Consider the following 17,717-nt stretch of genomic DNA (forward strand, 5'->3'; position numbering starts at 1 on the left):
AAAGCAACAAATACGCAGCTCACGCAATGTGTAATTTGAAAAAAAAAAAGTTCATGATATTCCACAGTTAATGAGTATAGCAACGAAAACAAATATTAAACAAAGCCACGTACTGCGCATCACTTAAGAGCAAGGACGAAGAGGGAAGGCAGGACAATTGCTTTTGATTTTTATATCTAGCGCACTGTTATGCAGGTAATCCTTTCGTACCGCTGTTGGATTTCACCAAGCCAGTTAGGTGATCAGAATGAGCCAGTTATACACCGAAGCAGAATACATATGCGACCATAAAGATAACCAACAATAATCACATGAAGTGACGGAGAAGAGAAGAAGTCTACGAAAGTTAGAAAGTTGAGATTCGGCAACGAAGTTAAGAATGTCAGAGTGAAAGGTGAAATGAACAGAAATGCGCCGTTTTTTAATCTTGGCGCACAACCTAAAAAAAAAGAAGGAGGTAAGTACGACCAGTTGTGTTCTCATGCATACTAGTAACCTTTGGACTATTAAAAAAATCCGCTGTACTTTGCTTTCCTTTCATGGGCCGACACCTTAAGGGAGGGGTTATGCAAGAGGCCTTGTGTGGCCTCTTGCCCAACGTTCACGCTCTCAGTCACGACGGTTCTCTTTTTTTACATTGATTATTTTCTTCCGTTCTCGTTCAAGATTGAGTTCACTTGAGTATATAGAAAAGTGAATTACCGGAGGAGAATGCACAGCACAGGATTGCAAGGTCCATGAGTGGTGCTGAGATTGTTTACACGTAAGACACAGAAGCAAATTACCACCACCACCACCACCACCACAAACAACAAAATAATAATAATAATAATAATAATAATAATAATAATAATAATAATAATAATAATAATAATAATAATAATAATAATAATAATAATAATAATAATAATAATAATAATGATAAAGTCACAGCTTTGCCACAAAGGCGAGGAAATGAACGCGAAAGCAACAGCGCGCCCTTGTTGCAAACGGAGAATGTGCAACTATTGCAGTGACATTTGAACGCCCGGTAACTACAAAAGAATCATTTCAGTGAAAGCCCAAGGTGTATGATTATCCCCACCGCAAGACAAGCACACGCACGCGCGAGCGTCCACCCCGCACCCCTCTTTGCGGGGCAAAGTACGCGTGGGAGATGAGAGCACGCGCCACCGCGTCGTGACGATCTGGCGACGCACGCTCATTGCGCCATCTCACTGGTAATGTTAAAAACGCGATAGTAGTTCCCCCGAGATGCCCTTCGCCAGCGGGAAGTGGCAGATATAAATAGCTTGCCGTTTCAACGTTGAAAGAGGTGCTCCTTCATGGCTCTGTGGCTAACATCTCGCACTCACAAGCAAGAGGTCGAACGTTCGATTCGCGCCGGAGTCTTTTACAGCGAAAGCTGTTATGAGTTTACTTTTTGGTTCACGCGCAGTTGTATGTTGTCCACCGTTGCCACTGCCGGTGTCCGTAACCATATTGCGCGAAATTAAATAAAATAAACCTTGCAGACAGGCATGACCTAGCACCAATGGTACACTAGGGCTCGAACCCGGGACCACTAGGTGCCAGTCCACTGGGAGCTACACCGGTGCTTGTGACTTGTTGTCAAACTTGCCTTAGGTAGTCTCGATGTCGGGAAAGCAATCGCAATAATACGACTTATAAAGCGTTTTAAAACAGCGAAAGAACTACCACTCGTCGCATAATACGATTAGCATAACGAGTGGGCCATCCAATGCTCCAACCCATTACAAAAGATTGTTCTTGTTTTCCTATTAACTGTGGCGCATACCCACTACAGCCATAATTCCTCATCGTCGTCAGCCACTGCATGGATAATTGGCACAAAATTCCTTGCAAGTGTTTACGGATAGCACGCTTTTCAGAAGAATGACAAAAAATAGCATAGAGATTGCCAGCCTACTACCCAAAAGTTTATTATTAATGACCCAGTGGGTACCAAGCATGTGTGCTTGCTTGGTACCCACTTGCAGTAGTCACCCACTAAGTGTTTTGAAAAGGCTCTGAAAGGCCGCTCTTCTCGCTTTTGCTGTGACTGTGCTGCGCCTATACCACGCAGGCCTGCTGTTTTTTTTCTCGATCATTTTTTTCTTCTTAAGTTTATATATATATATATATATATATATATATATATATATATATATATATATATATATATATATTGTGGGCATTCAATATGCGCTTATTATATATGCATTATCATAATCACCATCATCCCTCTGGGTCTCTGTCCTCATCTTCACTGGGGGTCACCACAATCATCATCGGGTGTGTGCCCGCTCGGTCTCAGACTGCCCATTCGTTGCTGAGCCCTTGGGCTGAATAAACGCCGTCTCAACCCAGACGTCATACGTGGTGGAGGTGGATTTTCGGTCCTCGGTCCTCTCCCACTTCGCTCGACTACCTGGAGCTGCGTTCAGGCCGCCGATTGCCCCCACTGTCTGGCAGCATGTCACAGAACGAGCCTGCCGGCGCTGCTACCATCACTGCTGCCATCTCTCACCCGCCGTCTTCAGCCGCGCCTCCTGTGTATGTACACAGCCACCAGCGTGATCCCCCTCTCTTCGCTGGACGTCGCGGGGAAGACGTGGAAGACTGGCTCGATGAGTACAGCCGCGTGAGTGTTGCTAATCGCTGGGACGATAGCGCCAAGCTCCGTTACGTATCTTTCTACTTGACTGGTGTGGTGAAGACGTGGTGCTTTAACCACAAAATAGACATACATACCCGACTGGGCTACCTTCGAGCAGCAGCTACGTCACGTTTTTGGCACACCGGCCATTCGGTCCGCAGTCGCGAAGAACCCTCGACACTCGCCAACAACATTCCGGTGAGTCGTACACGTCGTACATCGAGGATGTTCTTGCGCTCTGCCGGCGGGCCAATTCATCTAAGCCGGAGTCCGACAAAGTACGCCACATTATGAAGGATGTAGGCCCTGTTGCCTTTAATGCCCTGGTTGCTCAGAACCCGGCTACCATAGCCGACGTCGTCATGACATGTCAGCGCCTCGATACTCTCGACTCTGTTCGTCTACAACCAGACATAGGCGAACAATCTAACAGACCTCTCCGTGACCTCATAAGAGGCATAATACGTGAAGAGTTGCAGAACATGGGTTTCCCACCTTTTCCACCGTGTCCTCCACAGTCTACGGGAGCGACATTACGCGAAATTATCAAGGAGGAACTGACATCTCTGAACTCTCTGGCTCACGTGCAGTCAGCTTCGTCTCGACCCATACGAACCTTCGCGCAGGTCGCTGCCGTGCCTCCCATCGACGCCCACGCGACATTGCCACGTTTGTCGTACGCGTCGGTCACTGCCGCTCCCCTGGTGAACTACCGTTCGATGCCCCCTGACCCTTCTTCGGCCCACCTGACCGCACTATCTCCAGGGGCTCCGAACACCTTCTACTCCCCACCCTGGCATTCGTCCCGCCCTGTCTGCTACTACTGTGGCTATCGCGGGCACATATCTCGTTTCTGCCGAAAGCGACAGCAAGATGAGCATCGGAAAGACATACGTGAACGGGATTTGTACAGTGGGGCCTCTTATAAAGGTCGGCGTTATTCGTCGCCCCCGCACTGGTCTCCATCTTCTCCGGCATCGACTGCACCACGGAACAGCCGAGACACGAGACGCCGCTCGCCTTCGCCCTTCCGCCATTCCACTTCTCCACTTCGGCCCGCCTCAACCTCCTCTGATATTCATTCGGGAAACTAAATGACGCAGTTTGTGGAGGAAAAACTGCATTCGAAATAAAAACTGAAATTCCTCCATCAGGCCCGTGTAACATAGTTTCTGTGGAAGTAGAAAAAGTGCGAGTCGATGCTTTGGTGGACACAGGTGCGACATTGTCTGTTATACGTGCTGATTTGTGTGAACATTTAAAGAAAGTAACGACGCCTTTCGATAGTCCCACGTTAGTCGCTGCCCAGGGGAACGTCATTCGCCGTTCCGCGTTTTGTACTGCGCGTGTTTTCATCGACGGCATCCGCCATCATATCCAGTTTGCTGTCCTGTCCCGCTGCTCTCACCGACTAATTTTAGGATGGGATTTTCTTTCTTCTGCTTTCGCGGCTATTTGCTGTGGCGAACGCGTCGTCCACCTCACCGACACGGACTGCACGCTCAGCGACGACCCCCAGAGGCCGCTTCGTTTGACAGCTGCGGAAGATAACGAATTACCACCAGGTCAAGAGCGACTTGTAACTATTACCTCCAAGGACATCGACCATGGCGACGTCTTGGTCTCACCATCATTTAGATGCGTCGGTAAAGGCATCATTCTCGCTTCCGGTGTAGTTCGGTTTCTCAATGGTTACGCACTTATCACCGCTGTGAATACGACATCCGAAAAAATTCTACTTCCCCAGAACACCACGGTGGCCTGCGTGACGGATCCCGAGCCTGCGTGCGTCGTGCCACTTCACGCCGTCTCCTCCAATGACAGCACTAGGGGTGAGCCTGCATCTTCTTCCGCCTTTACTGCAGCCATTAGCGACGACTTGACACCTTCACAGACGCAACAGTTACTTGCTTTGTTAAAGAAACACGCAAGTTCCTTCGATGTTTACTCCTAGACGTTGGGCCACACTACTACTATAACGCATCGAATCCACACAGTCGGAACATCTGTTGTACGCCGCCGGCCCTACCGCGTGTCTCCTGCTGAGAGAAAAACCATCGAAAAAAACGTAGCTGACATGCTCAAACAAGAGGTAATTCGCCCTTCATCTAGCCCTTGGTCGTCGCCTGTGGTTCTGGTTCGCAAGTAGGATGGCTCCGTGCGCTTTTGCGTCGATTATAGGGCACTCAACAAGATCACTCGCAAGGATCTGTACCCAATGCCTCGCATTGACGACGCCCTTGATTCTCTACAAGGCGCGAAATACTTCTCTACTGGGTTTGCAGTCTTGTAAAAAAATAAAAAAATAACTAAATATATAAATATGCCAGCAAGAACGATGAAAGCAATGCAAGTAATAAAAAAGTAATAAAGTGAATATACCAAGTTACCATATCTAGCAAAATATTAATCGAAGAAGAAAACACAAGGTACCTGAACCACACTTGCGTGCAATGAAGCAACGAAAGTGATTACAAAGTACTGTTAGTAAAAAGCACTGTGGACGGACGCCAGTCTAACGATGTGAATTATGCACATCATCATAATAATTATTACTAGTGAATTTTCAAGCACAAAAACACACGAAAATATTTTTAGACTGTGAATAAGTAAAATAGCGTTGTTATCTACATGGAACAGCGATGTAGGCAACTGTAATTTTTTCTGTCATAGGATGAGGCTTCGCAAAGGAACAATTTATTCCTTGAGGGGAATGAGTGGAACTAACATCCAACATGCATGAGCTCATTGTTAAGAAAGCTCAAAAGCCCTATTAAAACAACTAAGTATAGGTTAACTAATATTTGTGAGTTTTATTATCTACGCATATGGCGCTGGTATTTATGATGATGTCATAGCTAATGCATAGAGCTTCGCTTTTTATGTGTGAAACAGAAACGTGATTCTCGTAAAGGTTACCCTAAACAGCCGTAAGCGAAGTGGTATGGCTATATGAATGAATATGCGATAGAACGAGAGGAGATCATCTTTAGAAAAAAATTATATCTGATTAGATAGTAATATATTTTTAATATTGGTAAATGCGATTACTAAAGCTTAGCCGACGGTGATTGTAGACATTGATAACGCGACCACCGTCCGAAAATTGAAGCCCGATATTTGTGCATTGACTCGTTGAATATGCGATAGATTGGTCATTACATTTGAAGGGCCAGTCAACAGGCTCCGACTTTTTTATAACCTCCAAACAAGCTCGCGCATTTTTCGTACACCTGACCAACCTCCTTCCACGCGCAGTAATGTGAACTTGGTGATCGGCCACGTTGACTTCATTGCTGTTTGCTGAGACCTGGTTTAGACCAATCGACAAGCTGCGTCACGTCGCCGATCACCGAGTTGACGTCACTGCGCGCGGAAGGAAGTTGGTCACGCACAGGAAAGATGCGCGAGCTTTTCCTGCGCCTTACGGAGCCTGTTGGCTGGCCCTTTAAAACAGAGGCCCAACGTGGTGTGACGCGGGCAACAATGAGACGCGGGCCACAGTGAGACGCGAACTTCTTCGCCACGAACAGGAAGGCAAGACGAACTGTGGACTCACCCGTGATTGTTCCAGCTGGCAGCATAGAAGCAAAAAAAGACACGTTACTATCTTCATTTCATTTCTGCAGGAGACAAAAGAACAAGACAAAAAAAATGTCGCAGGATCTGGTGAATTCATTCGTCTGATCGAGCTTAGCAGCAAGCAAAAACGTGGTCATTGGCATTTTCCAAATCGAATTATTGCAAGCTGCATGACAAAGGCATAGCCAGGAAATTTTCACTGTATACGGGCCACTAATGAAAACCGAGCTCTTTCGGGAAAGCATGGTGGCAGGAACTTATACATCGTGTTTTGACTTGCTCTTAGGGGCGTGGGCAAATGAGTGGGGCAGATGCCAAATTAAAGGAACGTGCGGCCGCCTGCCAGTCTTCCACCCCTCCCCATCCCGGCACCATGCCGGCTGTATGTACTTCGAGCGTAGGATGGGCCCAAACTCCTGTTTGAGCTTCTCGAGAACGTGTCTGTACTATAGCTCGCGATTATTGGCGTGTTTGCGCAAAGCAGCGTTCCGCAAATCACTTCCGGGGATGATGCCTTTACGTGGATGCCCGCATGTTTACGGACAAATCCGTTGATTAAGCGTGCATAAGCTTTTTCGATAATTATAGCGTGAAATTTCGCAAAACTACTTTTATTTTCCTTCCGTTCGCGCTTCGATTCCGCATCGCAACACGCGAGAAAAAATTGCGCTCGTTTTGAGCTGCAGCGAGTAATGTCGGCATGCTGGTAAAATACTAAATAAAAAAAGAAAAAAGAGCACAGGAATTCAGCCATAGCAATTTCAGAAAGTCCCGACAAGATGTTGCGAAGACGAAGGCGTACGTGTTAAAGTAATTGGAAAAAAATTGAGAGAGCCGACATAGGAAAGAGCTCCACCCGATAAGCGTAGTTATTTGCTTTACATTATGTCCACTTCCAAATCTGGAGGACTAACCTATAGGCCCGCAAAGAGCGTGCAAAAAAAAAAAAAAGAAAAAAAGAAGAGAGACTACGCAAAAGAGAGAGATCCAAATTAAAGAGAGGTGACGTTTCCCTTGCGTTTATTCGCCATTACGCGCGACGTGGAAATCCCACTGAGATCGAGTATGTTGTTGTTGGCGCTATAGCTACCTTCCAGCATTCGAAGAGCGTGTGCGTGCATCTTAAACAGAACGCTCCGAAACCGGAGCACAGGCTTCGTGAAGCGTGCTCTGGTGCTCCAGGTGGTGATGAAAATAGTGCTGACTATATTTGAGCCGTTCGCACGATCACGTTCCCAATTGGGTGACGTCAGCTGCTCCGATTCCACTACAGCGTTCCCGTTATTTAAGAAATAGTACGTGTACGTATAAAAATGGCATACAAACAATTAACAGATTCAACGCCCTCGTTGTTATTTACATAAAGCCATGCACGATTACATCTCTGCTGTTTACAGAACGCTCAGACGTGCACGACGATCGTTCACTTCCGCCCAGTTCTGTAATATATAGGGTAAGATGCCAATGGTCTTTTTGAACCAAACTTGTTTTGTAGGCCTGGCTTAGCCCCGTATTCACAAACGCTCCTCGACTCGACTTTCACCCTTCAATTGACAAAGTTGAGCACTGCGCTACCACTCGGCCGAAAATCACACTGTGCTACTCAAGAATAGCAGCAGACTATCACCGATATGCAGTGACTTGCCGCACTTAGAGATGGCGCTCCCATCGGCTTTCTCACGGGAAGGCGAAGCGTTGAGTGAAGGGAGGTTACGGGGGTAAGTATACCCGGAAGTCGAGTGTAGATTGGAAAATAGTCAAGTACTGACCAGGCCATAGAGTTTCCTAAAATCAACTAGACGATACTGTGGCGCTGCGATCGCTCAGCGACCATGGTAATGATGGGTAATTCAGAAGTTTGCTTCGTCTCCGTACTTGAGGGCTTCGAGCTCACTTGTAGATTTACTTAATGCTGCGTTTTGGTTTCGTTTCGAATAAAACAATGGATTGTTGACTACTTCGTGAGCAAATTTGAATTCGTGAGCCTAAAAGGCTAAGGTGGTGTAGTGCAACTACTAAACGTTTGCTGATGCCATTTCGTCACAAAGCAGCTTTAAACCACGCGAAGCCAGACGGAGGCGAAAGTACGTTGATTATACAAATTTGTGTAGTGCCGTGCTCGCTGAAGCGCCGTGCATAGCAGCTCCCATAAACATTAGCACCAGGATTCCTGCTAGTGTATTCATAGGAGAAGTTAAAGGCAAGAAGTGATCTTATTATACCGGACGTGGGAATTGGCAGTAAATGTTATATACCAGAAATGGAAACCAGCGGTCAGTTCGCATATACCGCACGTGGTACAACGTAAGTTAGGTGTGACCGTGTTGGATCTGCGACAATACTACTTAGGAGAATTATTCAGTTAGAAAGTAGGTCGGTAGCCATGGTCAGGAAAATCAGGAGAGTTTCCCAAAAGCTAGTATGAGTACGGTTACACTAGTGATTTATTTTATTTATTTCTTCATACGTATTGCAGCCATGATGGACTATTGCAGGACTATTGCAGGACTATTGCATTATATTAACTACATTGAATTATATTGGCATTGTATGGACTATATCCTTTATATGGATTATATGGACATCATATTGTATTATGTAGATAGAATGTTGCATTATATATGAATATAAACAGTCACTTATGCACAGCGACAACAAAAATAACAATAAAGAGAGCACGACAGAGGATTGTGCTTACTCGTCATCCTGAGGCGGCTCAGGCAGAGCCTTGTTGAAGCCTTGTTTTCCTATCAGCCAATACGTGGGCTGTCGACCACGGCCCTGCACATTGGAGAAACCACAGAGTTTGCACCGCAGGGCAGCAAACCGATTCATTTCTTTCTTCTCATAGCCGATGAAGTAAAGATCGATCAATCGAAGCTTTACCAACTTCCACGGGACACGTTGGTAAAGTAAGATCACCAGATTCAGATTGACGTTGCTGCTGACGCGTCAGTGAGCTACCTCCCATCCCCCCACTCTTTCCCACTCAAACGTTTGTAGGCATAATTCATACAGACATACAGAAAAAATGATATAGATATGAATAGACTTCAGATTTGAAGACGTCGTCATTGAACAACTTACAGGCGTCATGAATGAATACCCAAGTGCCACTAACCTTGAGCACAATCTCTCCTCTGTACTTGACAATGTAGCCTCCGGCTTGTCGTAGCTTTTTCTCTGTTGTCTTACTGATGTGGATGCGGTACGCTGTGGGAGGCAAAAAGAATGGTGAGTTATCACGTTTATGTAGGCATACAGACAAGGTACTAGTATTAAGCGGGACGTCACAAAGATACCGAACCGAGAAGCTGAAAAAAAAAGGCTTTAAAACATTTAACGCTTTAGTATCATAACGATCACGACAAGATACATGGGTGCATATGTTGACCTTTTGTGGATGTGAACGTAATCATACTCGAAGTGATCAGCGCCAATGTTGTCGCTATTTATTTCGGCGTTCGTACCGTGGTTCCACGTGACACAACAGAAGTTGACATACTCTTGTAGGGGTCCGCCAATAATCTCGATATAATAAATTCTTTCATAAAGAGCGATTCGTAACGTGTTGAGAATGCGAATAAGGGTTTAGTGAGGCTACTTATTGTAAAACGTGAAAGCGACAGTGATAGAAAAAAATTAAGTTCAATTTCCCGATGTCATCTCGTGGACGTCACAGCTGGCGCTATTCAGGCGTGAAACTTCCTAGAGTGGTTTTCGATTTGTCAGCTTACGAAAAATATTCTTTCGTGTTCTCCAATGCAAAACAGATGAAATACGCGAGCGGCTCAAGAGCCTAAGAACAGAGCCGCATTATCGAGCTGCCACGCTTGTTGTGCAAGCATCACGTTTTTCGGCCAACGATATCGTTTAGTGGTCGGCTGAAGTGCGATGCAGTTACTACAGCTTTCTTCAGTTAGGCGTTGAGAATCGAACGGTTTGCAGCGGCTGAAACTCGGATGAGAAACATTCCACTGCACGAAACACACGACATCACAGACGCAATGGAGCAAATTGCGGTCATTGACGGTGCGCGGGGCTTATGGCCGGTGGCTTGTAGGGCTCGTTTTGCGACGGAATATTCTTTTGCACTACATTTTTCGAACAGACACAATAGACTCCTCTGTTTCTGTCCATCGTGGTGGAGCCGTAGCTAGGCTGCTCAGCTGCTGATCAGAAGGTCGCGGGTTCGATGCACTTCGATGGAGTCGAAATGTTTTCAGACCCGTGTACTGTCAGTGCACGGTAAATAATACAAGATGGTCAACATTTCCTGAGCTGTCTACTAGGGCGTCTCTTACAATCATATGTGCTTTTTGGACGTTAAACTCCAGATTTTATTATTATTATTATTATTATTATTATTATTAGTTTTAATATTCTTATTATTATACTCTCTTTTTATATATTTCGCCGAAAACCTCAATTCAAACAGATGTACAGGTGTCAGCGCAGTAATGCAGCCTAAACTAATTATGAGTGGATTACATCATATACACCCGCCGACTGACGTACCTCTTCCCGTAGACTCCATTCTGGACGCCGTGTTCACAGTGTCACCAAAGAGGCAGTATCGTGGCATGGTAAGACCCACCACTCCGGCCACGACAGCCCCTGCAGGAGAGAGGGGAGCGAAAAGACAAAAATGTCAGCGTCGGGAGAAAGTTTGCCTTTGCATTGCCATTGCGATAGGCGTATTTAAGCACCACAAGAGACTCGCAAGTCGCTTCGCTGCTGATGGTCAAAAGTAAAAGAATATGAATGCACCCTTTAGAAAATGTGTTACATCTTCCCTTAAGAGACCATGAAGAAACCACGGATAACTTTATTTTGGCAAATGAACAACTTTGCTTGCCATGAACTTAGATTGTATTAGCGCGGCACATATGAAAAAAAAAAGGGGGCAATATGACAGAGACATCTAGCACCTACCTTTCTAGACGATTTTCTAGGGAGTTCATTAATGACTCTTCAATAAATATTGGAGCTAGAAGAAAAGATAAAGTTTGTAAAAATAGCAATGTCTTTAATTATTTAATTAATTAACTAATTATTAATTATTTAATTTGCTCGAAAAAAACGCTGCTGATACTACCGGACGCTGCGGTTATATAGCCTGCTTTTTTTAATATCTGACATGAAGCCTAAACAAACAAACAAATAAACAAACGAAAAATAAATAAACAGACAGACAAAGAAACAAATAAAGAAAATAAATCTTACGAGGTTTAATATCAGCACTATAGTTTTCGTATGCATTTGTCGTAGCTCCACGAACACATACAAGAATTCTTGTCTTGTACAACATCGTTATACCTAGCTGGAAGAGTTGCCGCTTAACGTTCTCATCTGGGAGTGCCGCCCGCCTATACGCGTACGCTTCGTTATGCCACGAAGGACAACTAATTGTCCCTTTGCGAAACTTCGCCCCCACTATTTACGCAAAAATCCCGTCGGAGAACCTAAGCCTCTGCGTTGTCCGAACCGCTTAGAACGGCGGCGATGCGGCGAAGGCTTAACGCCGACCAAATTACGTTCGAGTGTGACAAGCGGCGGGGTTCACGTCCTGCGTGGGAGGACACGTGACGTTGGCTCTACGCATTGCAGCCGTGCCACGGCAGTCTGTGCTTAGCATCGTACGTCGCATGGCGTCCCAGTTCTTACGTCGGCTTACGCAAACGTCACGGAATCGCGGCTTCGGAAGTGGCGCAATCAGGATTTGTGGCGCGGAGAGATACTTCTGTAACTGACGTCGGTGGGCGCGCGGTAAGCTCTCGATTATCGGTGCGTAATACGAAAAAGTGGATCAGAACAGTTTCTATCCGGCGCGGGACTCACTGGAGCACGCACAAAGATAGTCTCTGCTTTTTGATACTTTCCTTCAGCTTGGAATACACTCAATGAAAGCAGGGAGTTCTCTAATTGACTCGTCTTTTGTTTGTCCTGACTCACTACGTATAACGCTCTTTAACTAAATACGTGAACTCTCTCATATACTCTCGTCAAAGAGCGTTGCGACCCTACAGAGAGTTAACCTGTTTACTCAGAAAGAGTCATATATGTAATATTTTAGGCCTCAACGAAAACAAAAGCACATAGCTATTCCCCCCACCCCCACCCCCCTTCTTTTTTGGTCGTGGAGCCATGTACTCAGTTTGCAAAAATAAAAAAAGGAGTAATTCTGGTGCTCATATTTTTACCGAGATAAAGTATTGAAAGCTTTAAAAGGTCAACACGTTGCAGACCATTCGCGCGTAGCTTGTAGGCGTGGCTACGCGCCCTCTCCTCATAGAATGAGAGGGAGAGGGCACACAGTTTCTTGTAGCTACGCCAACTCTAGGGACAGGTCCGGTGCCGCGTCTCCATGCCACGCGCTAACTCACTGCAACGCGCAATTGTGACCAGGAGTTAGAACAACCCAGTGATGGGAACCTGCTGGTATCCTAGCTGGCAGTCAGATATCTGACAGTAGTTCACAAAGAAAGAAAAATAGCAGAAAGAAGAGAGGGAGAGAAATAAAAATGGCAGCATATCCACGGAGTGAATGATGGAGAGTGAGGCGAAGCATCCGTCCGTCCATTCGTTCTTGCTTTCGTCCGTCCATGCGTCCGTCTGTGTGACCGTCTATGTGTTCATCCGCCCGTCCGTGCGTGCGTCTGTTCGTGCGTCCGTCCCTGCGTCCGTCCATCCGTCGGTGCAGCCATCCATGAGTCCGCCCATGCATCTGTCTGTTTGTCCGTTTGTACATCTATTCAACACTCCATGTACCACCATCTCGCATCTTTTCATCCTATATTCCGCATATGCACCGCCATCCAGCGGACATTTCAAGGACTAAACGAGACGAGGCACACGCACACTTTCTTACGGCTTGCGCTTCGTATCTACTTCCCACCATTAACCACCTCGAGTTCATGGTATATACTAGTTCACTGTATTCATGGCACTGCGGCCCAACGCTCGCTAAACCTTTCTAAAACCAAGGAGGTTACGCCCAGCGAGTATAACGTAGCAACCCTTTCTTGTCAGATAGTGCTCAATGTACATGCCAATGGCTGCTAAGGGGGAATCAGAGAAAGGAGAATTCGGCTTTTAGTTGACGCGCACGCTGCGAATTGTTCAATAACGCACAGAAGAAATCTCTCACCGGCACCACCTTGGAGGTAAAAATGTAAGACTGGTTACACACTATGACTACTACGACTACGAGGGACGAACGGGTGCCGATATAAGGAGCTTTGCCCCTAAAAGCTAGTTGAGCGCACGCAGGTTAATTCGCAGAATGTCTACAAACAGTGTCCGAGGCTTGTGAACTTCAAGAACCGTAATAACTTTCCGGTTGCTTTGTGCGAGGATGACAATGGTTTAGCAACACCTGTTTTTTAAAATTGTGTTCAATCTAGGTTGATTTAATGCTTTCCGGAGGATATACAAAGAAGCCGGCTCACGTTCGTGAAGAGCACGCACGCACGCACGCACGCACGCACGCACACACACACACACACACACACACACACACACACACACACACACACACACACACACACACACACACACACACACACATTTCCTGTTTTAATCTTTACTATACGATCACATTTAACTTACAAAGGCCATTGGGATGAATAGGTAAAAGATGATTGGGATGAGTAGGTAAAAAAAAAAAAGAAGGTGAAATAATCTCGCGATCATTGCCGAATTCAGTGCTATTAATGTGCAGCCAGAAGCGACGCGAAATCACGCCTAGTATAACAGACAGCGAAGTCGCAGAAACAGGTCACGTCGAAAGCGCGCGAAACAGTGCAATGTGTCGCCCACCTGTGTGCAGTCCGATGCGAAGCATGAGAGGCACGTTTGGCATGTGCCGGATGCGAAAGCGGCCGCACAGGTGCAGGAGGTCGAGAGCCATGGTAGCCACCTGCTCGGCGTGGTCTCGGTTGCGCTCAGGTAGCCCACCCACCACCATGTACGCGTCCCCGATGGTCTCCACCTGCAAAGGAAGGTAAACAGGTGACGGGAGAGCTTGCGTGTGAACACTGTCCACGCAGAAAACAGGAACTACGTGTTTTTCGAAAAAACAATTGGTTGACTATTTCAAAAGCTGCATTGATTTTCTCGTAATAGTTTTCACAATTAAAGAGAAATAAAGGAGTTGTTGCCCCATTTACTTGGCCACGGACACCCCTTTTCCACGGCATTGTTGTGAATTTAAAAAAATTGAGAAGCAAATATGACATATATGCATACATACAGTACTACACCATGCAGTCCAAGAGTTCTCGTTTGGGGAGAACAAACACGCAGTCACGATACGCGCTTTCAAGCTAGTCCACTCAGTATTACGTAGTAGCCACATGAACCACATCTTGTGGTTAGCTGACTTATTTCTTGTGTCCGTGCTTAAACACCCTGTCTTTTAGAATAAATACTCGCCCTCTAGATCAGCTCTCTGGTAACCTAGACATCATACCGAGGTGGTTATATTATCGAAAGCCAGACAATCTACAGAATTATACATCGTTTAGAGGAGGAACATTAGGAACATCAGAACGAGAAATGTGTCGGTGTCGTTTTTCGTCCGTATTCTTTTGTACGCTTAAAAGTGCGGCAAGAACAGATAGTCAGGCCTATTCAAGAGATGAGCATTTCGACTTGTTCTGTGCGGGATTGTGTACGCAAGCTCTGTTCATCCACAATATATTGAGCTTTGTGAACACTTAGGCAGGTTCCAGCTTTAGCATACCTTATAGACGTTGTAGTGATTGATAGTCGAATCGAAAGCCGTGTAGAGGTCGTTGAGAAAGTCTACAATCTCCATAGGTTCGCTGTACGCTGATATGGTCGTGAAGCCGACGATATCGCTGAAGTAGACGGTTACTTCCTCGAACTTCTCTGGCACTACGGGCAGGCCGGCCTTGAGGGTCTCTGCCACAGAGCTGCAATGGAGGAGAGTGAAAAAGTAACATTAGATCTTTAATAGAGTAATTAAGTTTGAGTATTACTACAGAGCCAATTTTTAAATCTTTTCAAATCTGAAGTTCAAAGTTTGACAGAAATCCGGGTCGTCGGGATGATACATGGTGAAAGTAACAAAAATAGCAGCATATCCACGGAGTGAATGATGGAGAGTGGGGCAAAGCATCCGTCCGTCCATTCATTCTTGCTTCCGTCCATCCATGCGTCCGTCTGTGTGACCGTCCGTGCGTCTATCCGCCCGTCCGTGCGTGCGTCTGTTCGTGCTTCCGTCCCTGCGTCCGTCCATGCGTCCATCCGTCCATGCAGCCATCCGTGCGTCCGTCCATGCATCTGCCTGTGTGTCCGTTCGTGCATCTATTCAACAGTCCAAGTACCACCATCTCGCATCTTTTCGTCATATATTGGATGGATGGATGGATGGATGCTATGAGCGTCCCCTTTATAACGGGGTGGTGACAAGTATGCCACCAGGCTCGAAAAAAAAAAAAGCCGTAATATTCCCCATATAGAAGCACCGCCATCTAGCGGACATTCCAAGGACTCTACGAGAGGTGGCACACGCACACTTTCTAACAGCTTGCGCTTCGTGTTTTCTTCCCACTTTTAACTAGCTCGAGTTCATGGTATATACTAGTTCACTGTATTCATGTCACTGCAGCCCAACGCTCTCTAAAGCAAGTATAATGTAAAAATTCTTTCTTGTCAGATAGTGCTCAATGTACATGCCAATGGCTGCTAATGGGGAATGAGAGACAGGATAATTCTGCTTTTACTTTCTTACGGCTTGCGCTTCGTATCTACTTCCCACCTTTAACCACCTCGAGTTCATGGTATATACTAGTTCACTGTATTCATGGTACTGTGGCTCAAAGCTAGCTAAACCTTTCTAAAACCAAGGAGGTTACGCCCAGCGAGTATAACGTAGCAACCCTTTCTTGTCAGATAGTGCTCAATGTACATGCCAATGGCTGCTAATGCGGAATGAGAGACAGAAGAATTGGGCTTTTAGTTAACGCGCACGCTGCGAAGTTTTTATTGTTAAACAACGCACACGAGAAATCTCTCACCGGCACCACCTTGCAGGTCAAAAGGTAAGATTGATTACACACTACGACTACGACTACGACTACTACGAGGGATAAACGGGGGCCGCTTTAAGGAGCTTCGCCCCTAAATACCCTGAGGAAGGGTGTGCACGCTGCCTGCGTGAGGTATTCAAGCGTACATAAGGCCAACTGCCTGGGCACTCGTTTTCGTCGTTGCACTTGTGAAGAATGCTCCAGCGTGAAAGTCAAAACGTCCTTTTGCGTGAGCGATTTATGTTGTCACTTTGGTCGGCACAGTGCCTCAGTGTTTGTTTTTTTTATCTTCGCCCCTTTCAATTGCGTCGAGGCTACACCATTGATATACAAATATATGAGATGTCACCACAGTCGGCACGTCAGCATCCGAGCTCAAGTGAGATCAATTCAGCTTTAACATTTTTCTACATAGAAAACAGGAAACAGCTGAACAAAAACTACCGCATTGCTAAACTTGACAAAGGTGGTGTCCACCTCGTTTCAGAAACGGTTAAGATAACAAAAAGTCATTGTTATTTATACAACATGGAGTCCTTTTAGATTGGATGATTGTCCCATTTCACGTGAGGTTAACAAAGGTGTTTACGAGTAGTACCATTTCATACCGTTTTTTTTTGTTTAGAAACCACTTGCGTTCAAGCTGCACACGCTTTCGCCGTGAAGCGCCTTGCTCGGCGTAAATGTGGGGGGCGCTTCAACGTCGCGGATACATCGAGAGATAAATTGAGCACACATTACACCCTGAGACAAACAGGCTGATATAAACACCACACTTAGCGTGCCTTAGGGTGCTTTTTTTTTTCTTTTCACCCACAAACGACACTTCGTTGTCTTATCCCTTCCTTAACGACGTCAACTAGATTCGCATTTACAAGTATAAGCATTCACAAACATACATTTCACGCTGAAATGTCTCCTGGGCTGAAAGTGCCCACGCTGTTCATACAGTTTCACACTCTCGCTCTCAAGCGTTCATCCGCACTTCTACGCCACCGTAAGTAATCTACCGCCTTGAAGTTTGAGAAAATAGACATAGCTAAACAGGCGCTGAACATCAAACTTTTTTCTCTAGCGAGAAAGTCCTCTTAATCTCAAACGCAGACATAACTTCCCTTGAACGAAGAAAACCGCGGACACAAGAAGTACGTAATTATCGCTCTGTTATCGAAAGAACTTTCGCAAGAGGTTCGCGGAGTAAGAACATGGTGTTGAGATTTACAAAAAAAAAATATCGTCACAGAAACCAGGAGTGTTTCTACGCTTTTTTCCTTTCAACTTCCTATATTCTAGTGAAACTCCTGTACGAAGAAAGTACAGTCTAAATGACGTTAAAGTAAGTGCACCCGAACACACACTCATTGTACACCGCTTTCACGTGGCACGTCCCATGAAAGTCCAGCAGTCATTAGAAACGA

General features: G+C 45.8%; 1 protein-coding gene across 2 annotated transcripts in view; it reads right to left on the reverse strand.

Annotated features, from left to right (window-relative positions):
- Window positions 1-17,717, reverse strand: part of LOC119166869 (retinal guanylyl cyclase 1) — a 205,713-nt gene that overhangs the window by 1,245 nt on the left and 186,751 nt on the right. Inside the window, exons 14-19 of one of the 2 annotated variants that reach the window (XM_075891432.1) lie at window positions 14,988-15,180; window positions 14,063-14,234; window positions 10,760-10,858; window positions 9,363-9,454; window positions 8,940-9,022; window positions 6,219-6,233 (exon numbers count right to left, since the gene is read on the reverse strand). In XM_075891432.1, coding sequence (XP_075747547.1) covers window positions 6,219-6,233; window positions 8,940-9,022; window positions 9,363-9,454; window positions 10,760-10,858; window positions 14,063-14,234; window positions 14,988-15,180 — 654 coding nt within the window. Of the gene's footprint in view, window positions 1-6,218; window positions 6,283-8,939; window positions 9,023-9,362; window positions 9,455-10,759; window positions 10,859-14,062; window positions 14,235-14,987; window positions 15,181-17,717 lie in introns of both variants that reach the window. The other variant, XM_075891433.1, reaches the window with a different exon arrangement.

This window comes from Rhipicephalus microplus, chromosome 1, assembly GCF_043290135.1.
Source record: "Rhipicephalus microplus isolate Deutch F79 chromosome 1, USDA_Rmic, whole genome shotgun sequence".
Lineage (NCBI taxonomy): Eukaryota > Metazoa > Arthropoda > Arachnida > Ixodida > Ixodidae > Rhipicephalus > Rhipicephalus microplus.